This window comes from Elaeis guineensis, chromosome 1 (assembly GCF_000442705.2).
Source record: "Elaeis guineensis isolate ETL-2024a chromosome 1, EG11, whole genome shotgun sequence".
In the NCBI taxonomy this organism is placed as follows: domain Eukaryota; kingdom Viridiplantae; phylum Streptophyta; class Magnoliopsida; order Arecales; family Arecaceae; genus Elaeis; species Elaeis guineensis.
In genome coordinates, this window is record NC_025993.2 from 134,083,157 (window position 1) to 134,095,479 (window position 12,323).

General features: G+C 35.1%; 1 protein-coding gene across 1 annotated transcript; it reads right to left on the reverse strand.

The window, feature by feature from the left end:
* Positions 1-107: 107 nt before the first annotated feature.
* LOC105060397 (serine carboxypeptidase-like 45) lies at positions 108-3,439 on the reverse strand. Its single transcript, XM_010944078.4, has 10 exons — positions 2,985-3,439; positions 2,651-2,752; positions 2,470-2,565; positions 1,963-2,055; positions 1,802-1,881; positions 1,393-1,674; positions 1,149-1,273; positions 860-952; positions 606-723; positions 108-507 (listed from the first exon to the last, which is right to left on the reverse strand). The coding sequence occupies exons 1-10, from the start codon at positions 3,235-3,237 to the stop codon at positions 358-360; spliced, it is 1,392 nt and encodes a 463-aa protein (XP_010942380.1). The 5' UTR covers positions 3,238-3,439; the 3' UTR covers positions 108-357.
* Positions 3,440-12,323: the final 8,884 nt, after the last annotated feature.

The following is a 12,323-nucleotide window of genomic DNA, read 5'->3' on the forward strand; positions in this document are numbered from 1 at the left end:
TTTCTAACCTCTAACGCAAGAAGAATGACCTAACTAACTAGGAAGACCTCAAAAGAAATATGTTAATGATGAAACTTGTCATTGTTCACCACTTGATCTCTTCATCACGAATCAGGTTCAAGGGGATAATTTTGAATCTGCCAGTAGCCATGAATAGACCATCCGTTTCTCGTCAAGACAAAACGGCTCTGCATTGGAAGTTGCTAGCTAAACAAAATCACACATTGTGTGTGTTCTTTATACAATCTCCCCACCTCCCAGGTTCAACACATTTGACAAACAAGGAACGAATGCTAATCTCGCATACACACAAACACTCATTTAGACTACTGAAAGAAAACCTGCTGAGGGAGTAGGTCAGAATGTCTCTGGTAGTGGTCTGCCTTGCAGAAAAGCTCTGAACAGTACAAGAGACCTCTCAGGCTGCGAGAATGGAGCTTCATGAGAAGCTCCTCTGATGGTTGCAAAGGTTAGGATGTCCCCGTAGACCTGAGTCCACCCACCAACCTGTTGTTGGCGTCCAAAATTTCAGAATATGATGCATTTAGAGGAAACAGATATAATCTTAGGAATCTGATTCGAGAACAAATGGAGTTTGTATATACCTGTTTTCCCACAAACCAAACTCTGTAAGGAACTGTTGTGTTCAGTTTTAGTTCCTTTGCCAATCTTTGCACAAGTGTTCTACTCCCAGTCAAAGGAATGACAGAATCCTGATCTCCACTATAATTGAAGAAAACATAATGTAAGATTTCTGCCTCCTTGAAGCTAAAACTTCGAGAAAAAAAAAGGAAAAAGGAAGGGATTGTAGCTCATAATCCATTTCACCCTTTATGAATTTGAGCATTTTATTAGTTACCTGTAAACCAATATCGGGATTCCAGACCTGACAAGTGAGCCCACAACTGAAATTGTGGGTACTTCCAAGTTAAGCAGTTCGTACTCAAGAACACTGAAAATACACCAAAAGCATCATAAGAACCATTAATCCATATGGTCATAAATCGAACAAGCTAATGAATCGCTTGTCTTCGCACAGATGTCATGACATGGTCAGCTAGTAATGTAGTTTAACTCAACTATATTCTAGATTAAGATAGCTCATCGACATAGAGTTCTTTGGATGGTGAAAGATTAGCCATTATTACCTGCTGCAAACTGTCCATTTTGGCACCCCAGTGAGGCGTGCATGAAGAGCATCTTGAACATCTTTCCGGTTGAGATAGTTCACTGTTTCATCCTCGACACAAACATCAATATTCTCAGTCACTTGCTGCACCAAATTTACAAAACCAGTTTGAGGGCAAGGTTATGAAGATAAACAACAAGCGCGGAGGACAAAAAATCATGACTTGGCGTTGATTTTAGCAGTGCAAGTGGTTTCGAACTTACTTGAGGACTTAGAACCTTGGATTGTGATAGAACTGATGATATGCAGACGTCCAGTGTGACATCATATTTGTCAACAAATCTACTCGTTTCTTTGGTCACTTGGCCCATCACTCGGGCACAAACTGAGCTCAATGAGCCTCTGTAGTACTCACTTACATATCGAGAGTAGTTACAAGCCAATGTGAAGATTTTGTATGTTGAGTCTGATATCAATCCATGGGACCAGAAGAATTCTGCTCTTGAATTGAAGTCAGTGGAGAACTCAAGAACTGGATTGCCCAGCTGCCATTACAGTGAGAAAAGGAAAATTGTCTTGGTTTTCAGCATACAAGTGACGTAGGTCATTCAATTATGTTTTTGAAACAAATGGATGAATTGCCCAAGATCTATAATTTCTTCTATTACTTACAGCAATTCCTTTGAGATTGAAGATCTTTTTCTTCTTGTTGAATTTAACCATGAGATCTGCAAGCTGAGGAACATAATGACCTGATGGAGAATAACATATGAAATTATGAAAATTTATCAACGCCATCACAAGGGAGAGAGCAAAGAGCAATGGTATTCTACCAGCATAGCTTTCTCCTGTGATGTAGAGGTCCCTGTCCTTGTACTGTGGGAACTTAGTGAACCAGCGCAGCAAGAACACTAGATTATCCCTAGCTTCAGGAACCAAAACAAGCCATAGTTTCAGAGGCTCCCATGTTCTTCAACTTTTTAAGTCACTCTAAAAGTAAAAGACCATTTTACAACTCTGTTGCAGAGATCTGTGAAATGAATGCTAAATTGAATAAATTCTTTTTTGCGAGTATATGATGGGCAGAGCCATCCATCCTCTTTTTCATTAGGCTACAGAAAGAGGTTTAAATTACTTTAAAGCCAAAGAAAAAGATGAGTAACATAGAGTTTGTTCATTTCTATGGACAACATGGAGAAGCTCAATATAATCAACTCCCAACAGAAGGGAGAGAAATCAGGTCTCCATGGGGCTCTTGATCATTTTGTTCAGATCTACACAAGTAGAGACATACATTTAAATAAATGATAAGGGTCATGGATGAGTAAAAGCAAACTTACCTGTCATCTTATCATTCACACCTTCATAGCAGGAGGTGTCATTGGCATAAGAGAAGCCAACTCCAGCTGGTGTCTCCAAATACAACATATTGGCCTCTGCAAATCACAGTAAAAGTTCATTCCTTCCCTCACCAATCTTTGAATAACAAACAAGAGGGACCATGATGTTACAGTTTGACACCTTCGTTCCAGCTATACTCATTCCTCACAAGCACCTGTTCACTTGGCCTAAAAGGCCCATTCTCAGAGAATGCCCCAACCCCAACAGAAGAGCAACCAGGGCCTTTAAAGATGTGGGAAAAAAAGAATTAGTAGGTGAAAAGGAGGAACTTTGAACTCTGCACCAAAAAAAGATGTGAAAAAAAAAAAAAAAAAACTTTCGTGGTTGAAAAGAGGGAACTTTGAACTTTCCTCCCTTTGTCTTTTGCTGTGATCTCAGTCACATTCTGAAACCAAGAGGAAATTTTCTTCTTCCCTTTGCACATTCTACCACTGACATTTGAAGTTAGCATTACCTCCATTCAACCAGAGGACCAGAGGCTTTGTAGGTGGATCTAGCTCAGCTTCAGCAAAGTAGTAGAACAGAGCCCTCTGCTTCCTGTCATCTATTGTGACATAGCCTGAGAACTGCTGGAAGTCGACCTGGGGTTGGCCAGGGAGCTTGCTGATCTTATCTTGGAGGGAGAGATTGGATTCTAACTCCTTGGAGGAGCATAGCTGGAGGAGAGTTGCAGCCATTACTATGGCCTTCCATGCTAGTGTCTGCATGTTTTCAGAGCCACGCACACACACACACAGAGGGAGAGGAGATTGGTGCTAAGTGGAGACCAAGGGAGGCATTAAATAGCAAGAATTCTAATGTTTTTTTAAAGCTTTTCTTGTGCATTTATTTTTGGTACTCTACCCATTTTGGTTTTTGAATAAGCCCTTGGCTGAATGAGAGACTGAGGCTTGTTCATTTGTGCTTCTCCCTTATGCTGAGCAATAATGTGGATGGTATATAAAACTGAAAAAATAAGGGTATCCTAAAGGGAGTGGGACAGGAGCAGTCACAGTACTATAATTTTGTTGTATCTGATCTGATGGCCCCATAGTTATAAAATAGAGACACCCTTTAACATATATATATATATATATAAAACTTTAGTGACCTATGATTGTTTACGAGGGAAAAAAACGTTGTCTGGTTGGAAAGTAAGCAGTTTCTTTTTTTTCTCCTCAGAATTGGTGGAGCGTGCACCATCGTAGACCGCAGGCAAGAGGCAGTGGGGTTTTTAAAACAAAAAAAAAAAAGAAAAATTTTTGAAAAAAAAAAGAAATGATTGATCTGTTGTTTTCTTGTAAGAACCTGACCAAAGGCAAGAGGCTGTTTCTCTGATGGATCTTGTCTAACACCCTAAAATTTAGAGCTAATAATTAATTAGGTGTACAGCTGATTCTAAGGGGAGCTATATGATCATCCAAATATCAAGAAATCCGTTATTATCCAATTTCCAAAGAGATTCATAGGTATAGTATTTTATGTTTTAATACATGCACTCTCCTTTGTTCTTCTCTATAGGTAACGATGTAAAAAGAGACAAAAAAAAGGAGTGTTTCTATTAGAAACATGGGCATATGCACCCATTCCCTTTCTGAAACAAGAACTTGCAGTTATTACTGACGATATCTTCCAAGAAAGATACCCCTTTTCTTATGAAAGTCTCCAAAAGGTGATCCGAAAGAGGATGCCACTATCATGCTATGCCTCAATGGAGACGAGGAGCTATGCGTTAAATTAGAAGATTGTTGTTCTGGGGGAACACCATAGCTCCTCCTCTTCCTTTTTTTTTTTTTTTTTGTATCAAAAAAAAGAAAAAAAAAAAAAAAAAAAAAGGAGAGGAGGAGCTATGGTGTTTCCCAAGAACAACAATCTTCTGATTTAATTTTGAAATTTTTACGTACAAACTCTCCCAGATATTATAATTTGCATAAATATTTTCCTATTGCAATTTTTTCCGGCTTATGGGAAATATGTAGAAGATTACTTGATAATATAGCAATTACCATTTCTTAGTAAACATGCATGTGCAGATATTTGAACCAACAACACTTTAAGGTGACATAAGTTGGGGATATTGATAGTAGGAGTGGCAATGTTTTCCAACCCAATGGATATCTAACCCTATTGAGAGGTGGGGCGGGTATGAGTTTCAAAAAAAATATCTGAAGTACGGATAATGGTATGTCTTGCCCCAAATTCATTTCGATAATATTTAAATAAAATTTTAAAATATCTCTTAATCTATCTCGTGTACAGTTTATATAAAACCCAAAACCCCTCCAACCATCTCTCTCTCTCTCTCTCTCTCTCTCTCTCTCTCATTTATGGTTTACACAGAACCCAAAACTCTTCCCCCCCTCTCTCACCCATACTCGGTCACCCCAACGCCAAAGCGGTGCTGCGGTAGCCCAGTGGCCAGTGGGTCCTCACTCCCCCCTCCACCCCTAGCGACAGTCCGATGGGGGCTTGATGGTGGATGAGGAGGATATTGGCGGTCGAGAGGAATGATAACGCTGATGGGGCAAAGCATAGAAAAAATCAACGAAAAAAAAGAAATATGCAAAACAAATTGAAGAGTAAGACCTTTCCCCATATAGATTGATATATTTTTTTTTATTTCTTTTTTATTTCTTTTCATTTCATTTTCTTTTCTGCAAATTTGTGGAGAAGGAGGGTGTTGGGAAAAATTTTGCACGGGCTGATTACATAAAAAGCCCTAGAGCTAAAGATGACTGTGCTCAATAGATTCACCTACTGGAACCCATCGCCGACTCATGATCAGTCATGGCTCCCATCGAGTTAGTCCTCTGCAATTGTCTGATCGATGCCTCACATCCTGAGCAGACAGGTCATGGCCGACAATTGCTCAATGGTGCGCTATTGCCGACGTATCCTCCTTAGCCGATCATATCTAGCCGACTAGCCTCGCGCCAATAGACATATCTCGGCCCGGTATGTCCCTATTCGGTAGCGCTTTAAGGCAACTGACCTCTGGTCATCACCGATCAATCATTGTCTCGACAATACTCGATTGGCATTTTTATTCTAAACACAACATCCGTCAAGCAACAACTGTCACTGAACTGATAAGGTAACTACGATCACCGCATCTCGAATATCTCGAGTGACAATCTCGTACCCCATGAATCACGTCCTGATCATGCAAGATTGCGCTAACTATTTACCAACTGAAGCTCTAACTCTTCATTATAAAAGAGACTTAAAGAGGACCCCCAAAAGGATACGCCATTATTCTGTTTCTCACGCTCCTTCTGCTATTGAACGAAAGTTCTGACTTTAGCGTTGGAGTGTGATAAGTTCTAAAAATATATTAATAAAAAGTATTAAAATATATATTAATTGATTTTTATTCTTTAGAAATTGATGCTTCTATTTATCTTTTATAGAAAAGATGATCATCAATACAAAGAGTCCGATTCGCAGGTTAAAAAGACTCAAATTGGAAGCAAATTGAATTCAAAATGGATCCCAAATGAAGACCCAATTAAGCCCAAATCCAACCTCAATTTCGTACATACATAGCAAGAAATGTTGGAAACGGAGAACAAACCAAGAAATCCAAAAATCAGCCCAAAAATCAGTCAAAAATCAATCCAAAAATTAGTTTTAAAGCAACCGATGTACCGTGGACTGGCCAGTTGGTCCACAGAAGTGAGGCGCAGTCCATGCACGGTCCACATCACAGTGCATGGGGTGGCCCTGGCTTTGTGCGCTGATCGACGACTGAGAGGGAGTCTGCACATCTAATGAATGGTTAAGAATGTGCGATCCCATATCTAGCAGTGGTCGCCCACTTCGTTGCACAATCTAACGGTCAGAAAGCATCCAGGGGTGAGATCGGACGGTCTGTGTTCGTTGCTGGTGGGAGAACTAAATAGAAGATTTCTTTTGTGCACCATCCGCTGATCCAGGGTAGATCTGAAGCTTGATCCAGTGGCCAGCATTGATTTCGACCTGATTTAGGATTGTTTGAGGCATGATCTGGGCTGTTTAATCAAAATTCGATGGACAGGAAGCTTGTTTCGCCTGGGACGCATTTGGGATGCAAATTTGAGAGCTTTAACATGTCTAAAAGTCTTGTTACATGAGGAAACTGTGGGTAGTAAGGAGATATGATATGAGGAGACTATGGAGAATGGAAAAATCATCCAAGAGAAGGAGAGGCACAAGGGAAGGTAGCAAGCATAACTTAGGATTGTGGATTGACTTATAAGAAAGAGGTGCTTAGAACAAAGCTCTGTTCCTGCACTATCTCCATACCTATATCATCTTGAAGATTAGATTCAAAGAAGAAGAAGAAGAGGAAGCCCAGCATACTCTGAGGAGTTTGAAGGAAGAAGAGTTCATCAACTATCTTTCTGATGAAACTACGCCAATCAACTTCAAATCTTTGTTACAGTTTATTTTATTTACTTATTTTTTAAATTTTTGATAATTAAATTTTATTTTTAAATTAATATAAAAAATATTTTCATACTCTTTAAATCTCTGTTATTTATTTTTATTGCAAGTAGATGCTAAGATCTAGATAGTAGATCTTAGTATTAAGTTATTTTTATGCACTTTAAATTTTTATTCTTTTTTATTGCAAGTAGAAGCTAAGATGTAGATAGTAAATCTTAGTACCAAATTTATTTTTCATACTTTTAAATTTTTATTTCTGACTTAAATTATTTTTTTAATTTTTTTTAATAAAATCAAAGATTTGAAATCAGCACTGCTTTCTCTGTAGAATCGATCCAACTTATTATTTTTTATATATTTTTAATATTTTTTAAAAAAATTAAAATTAATCTGATAATCATGGTGTCCTAACAATAACATTGTGAGATGTCAAATTTTTGATGCTATTATCGGAGAAGATACGAATGCTAAGGTTTTTGATTTCTTTAATTTTTTATGAATACAACTTACTAACTTTTTTTTATTTTTCTTACAGAAAAAAAAGAAGAGAAAGAAAGATTTCTAACTTTCTTTTCAAATTAACTTAAAAATAATCCACTTAAGGACTCCTTTTCTTACCAAAAAATTATAAAAAAATTATCTATAAATAGGAAGTTCGGGAATAAGTTTTTAGAGTAGAAAAAATCAGTAAAAAATAAAAAAAATAGAAAAAAAATAAAATAACTTTAAGGATCCAAAGAAAAGAAGGAGAAAAATTGGTTCGCTCTACAAAGTACGACGAAAGGTGGAGAGATCATTAACCATCTTCCCAATGAGACGGGACTGATCAACTTTAGATCTTTATTATAGTTTATTTTTATTTTATTTTATTATTATTTTTAAATTTTTTATACTTAAATTTTAATTCTAATCAATGTAAAATTTATTTTCTTGTATTTTAAATTTTTATCTTTTATTTTTTGCAAGTAGATGCTAGGATCTAGTTAGTTGATCCTAGTAGTTAATTTATTTTATACTTTTTAAATTCTTATTATTTATTTTTATTATAAGTAGATGCTAGGATCTAGTTAGTAGATCTTAGTACTCGATTTATTTTTCATACTTTTAATTTTTATTTTCTGACTTAAATTACTTTCTTCAAAATTTTATTTTTTTTTATAAAATCAAAGATTTCAAATCAAAATTCTGCCTTCTCTGTGGATTCAACCCGACTCACTACCTTCTATGTATTTTTAATTTTTATTGAAGTCAAAATTTGATTGATAATCACGGTATCTTAATGACAGCATCGCGATCCTATCAATTTTTGGAGCCGTTGTCGGAGAAGGTAATAATTTTAATATTTAATTTTTTTGATTTCTTATAGATTTAACTTACTAACTTTTTTATTTTTTTTATCCTTGTATAGAAAAAAATTCAAAAATTCAAAAAAAAAAAGATAGAAAGCTTCAAATTTTGCTCGGTGAGATCAATCCTAACCCTAATCCAAACTATTTGTTTTAGTATTAATTACTATTTTTTTTTCAAATTAACCAAAAATTCACCTACATAAACCTAATAAAAATTGCATAACAGGAGTAGAAATTTAATTGTTTAGAAACATTCATCATCTTAGATTTACTTTTGGTGATCGCTGGAGATAAGGTAAGCTTTCAAGTTTGATTAATTTCATGCATCTAATTTAGTTACATAGAACTCCTTGTTTGAAATTAGTTGTGCATATTCATCTCAAATCAATTTAAGGACAACACCCATAACAAGATAAAGTGGAGATCTCATCACCCTTCCTTAGCCCAAAAATAACCAACCAGCATCTCGCATTAACCCAAACCTAACTAAAATCAAGTAGACGTTGACCCCAAGGATCAATTGAGTTCAGTTTGAATATTATGGTCAAGTCAAATATAAAGTAAGTTTGGACTCACCCCTGAAACTGGTGTCTAAGGCTAGAGGTTACAAAGGCTCTGCCTAAGTGGACTCGTGGTTATTTAATTGATTTCGTTAGCTTATCTGACCAATCAATTGATGTTTAAGGTAAGCAACGGAAGGACCCCCACGACCTCACCTTTTACCTGGCTCGTTGAAGGAAGTGCGAACAAACCTAATTTGTATCTAAACTAAGCCACTCTACATCGAACTGTTAGGTCTAAGAAATCTATAGGTATCTAGATTTAATTATTTGCTAACTTGATTGCAATTAACACTTAACCAGAACTAATTTTTTCCATCTTACGTCTTTAGGTCTAAGACTTTCCTTAAGGATCTCACCTTTAGAACTTTTTTCTTTCTTTCTTTTCTCTTCTTTTTCTCCTCCTTCTTCTTAAAAAAAAAAATTTTAACAACACACATATTAGGGTTTGGACTAATACATACACGGTATAATTTTTTCTGACCTAGTTGAACTTAATCCTGAAATTGAATGACTGATCCATGTTATACTTAATAATTAAATAGCTTGAAATTCTGAGAACCACCTAGGCAGATGAAGAAATATTTTATTCCTTCCATCTATAATCCATCAATGTTTCCTTCATTTTATTCAGATTCTAGTCCTAAGGTCGATTTGAACCTGTTAGTCCAAAAATTAGATAAAGTCGACCTTCTTATAGATAAATGCCTAGCCTGAGATCTACAATTTCTTGTGCAATACATACCATCTCCCAATTATCAAGAGATTTATTCTATCTGTGCTAGTCCAGCCGATCATGTGAGTGAATGTCCCACGACTGCACAGTTTCCATCTTTCATCCAAGAAAAGTTCAAGCTACTCAAGGTTACTCTAATCCTTTCAATGACCCATTCTTAAATACATATAACCAAGATTGAAAGAACCACCCTAATTTTTCTTGGAGATCCCAACAGACTCAGGCTCAGACCCAACTTTTTTCTGTGCAAAACTTTCAGAGTAGGCCTCCATACCAGAATTATGCCCACAATAGAGATCAACCTAGTTAGCCTACTCAGCCATCCTATTACAATCAGTCGTTATACCCACCTCCTCAACAAACTCCTCTAGTCGATGATAGGTTTAGTCAACTTCAACAAATGATTATGACCCAACAGCAATCCCTCACCAGGCTAGAAGAACAAATAAGTCAATTAGCTGAATCTTCTATGAGGAGAGAACTAGATCAATTGTCAAACGAACCAATATCGAATTTTGAAAACGACCCACCCATGTACCAATCACCTGGATCTAGTCATCAATCCAATGTCCCACCTAAGAATCCTCAATTTGAAAATGATAAAGTAATCTTTGAGATTAAAAGTGATAGGATTCTTAAGGACCCATACCAAGATCAGGTAAGTGAGGCTAGTACTGATGCTAGCCAAAATATGAATTTGAAAGAAGAGGTTAGTACTGAAGCTAACCCAATAGAAGAACTTGAGCTTAGTACTGATGCTGATCTAAGTGAAGAAAAGAAGAGAGTGGATGAGTTACTCAAGATATATCCATCAAGAGTCTCATTTTCTTCAGCCTTAGAAGCCAGTTCTTCTATTTTAGAATTATCATCTCCTTCAGAATTAAAATTATCTTTGATCACACTTGAAAACACATGTTTAAAATCAAAAGATACCCTTCCAGTGCCTATTTCTTTAAACTCAACTCCTAACCCAAAAACTCAATTCATGAGCATTTTAGAAGAGCAAATAAGAGAAATTCTTAGCAAACAAGGATTTGTCAATGGATTTATGAATTATCTTCTTAATATTGAAAAGATAAAATTGATAAAAAATAAAATTATGAAATATTTTTTGAAGATTGATAATAAAATACTAAAATTTATTATAGATCATCTTCTTAAGATTGGTAATCCAAAACCACTTAAATTTATCAATCCAATATTTGATACGGGATAGGTGAGAGAATCAGTATGGTCTGGCTGAAGATGGTAAACTTAGCACTTCCTGAGAAGCAACCCAATTTTTCAGTTTTGATTTTTAGCTTTTACTTTCTTTTATATTTTTTTAGATTAATCGAGTCTTACTTAGTATCTTTTGTAGGGATCTGAAAATAATCTTGGCTAAGTTGGGGGGAGAATCAATTTTGAAAAGACTTATGGATCAGGTGATATCTCTCTTTTTCTTTCTCTTTGCATGCACCCTTCATTTTTCCTACTCCATTAAGGACAATATCAATTAAGTTGGGGGGAGGAAGAATAATAAAAATTTTTAAATTTTTAAAGTCCTCAAGTAAATTAGTATTTAGTATTTAAGTATCTGATTATACTTAAGAATCAAGTTAAACCAAGTATTTTTGAAAAGAAAATTGATGTACAGATCAGAAAGTTTATGAGATATTGAAGGATCAAGTATTAAAAAAAACTTAATAAAGAATTAAGTTTAGAACTTAAACAGTTTTCTTTGAGCATTTCTAAATTTTTCTACCAGCATCAAAGAAGAGTTAACTTCTTATGGGCTTTTGTAAAGTAACTATACGTTTCTTCATATAGCCAAAAAAAAAAGTTTTCAAGTACTTCATACTGAGTAACCGAGCCTCTTTGCCTAAGCAAGTATTGAGTTTCGCATCAAAAGGTATGCAGGGCAAAGAAGCTTTGTTGTAAAGCTAGTTTTAACTCGTAGCCTGTTTGATTCGAGCAAGTAGGTTCAAGGGATATTTTATACCCAGTGCCCTAAAGCCATCTGGTTTGGGAGTCATTGGCTGAAAACTCGCTACATGGATCAAACAGAAAGCTTAAGGAGTTAAAACACTCAATAACAGTACAATATTTAAAAAAAATATTAATAAATGAAAGATGGAAGTAACAATATATTTGTCCATATGAAGGTTAATAATTTAGAGATAAAGGTAACGATAATTTGGAAAAGTTTAAAAAAATTTAGTATTCTTAGTTTAACTCTCATATTGACTAGTATTAATACCCCAATGACATACCTCATTTACACTCTACTAAACATCAGTGGCCCTTTTGAAAATTATTTGATAAAATTTAAGATTTTAAGTTAAACGGTACTTGATTCTAAATTCTTTCTTTACTCAAAGATGAGCAAAGTTCAAGTTGAGAGGTATGATAAGTGGTATATTTTTATATTTATTGAAGATATTTTTGATAATTTATGGTGCTAACATCTTCTTAAAAATTTAATTTTAAGAAATAAATTAAATTTTTTTACAAAAATAAATAATTTTGAAAAAAATAAAATTAGAGCATATTTATAAAAAATAGATGTTAATTTAATTGAATAATTTAAGCACCAAAATGATAAAGAATTTTTAAAAAATTTAATACATATTTTTTCTTATTTTTCAGACAAAAAATCAGAGCAAAAATTGAGTCAAAATATCCTAAAAAATAAAAAATATTACCTTCGATGCACGGTGGACCGATCGCTCGATCCACAAAGTCAGAGCGTCATCCACAGA

Coding starts and splice junctions, on each gene's coding strand:
- LOC105060397 (XM_010944078.4), bottom strand. CDS start 3,237: ATGCAGACACTAGCATGGAAGGCCATAGTAATGGCTGCAACTCTCCTC. Junction 724..859: donor ATCCCGATATTGGTTTACAG/GTAACTAATAAA, acceptor CTTCAATTATAG/TGGAGATCAGGATTCTGTCA. Junction 508..605: donor TTTGGTTTGTGGGAAAACAG/GTATATACAAAC, acceptor CGCCAACAACAG/GTTGGTGGGTGGACTCAGGT.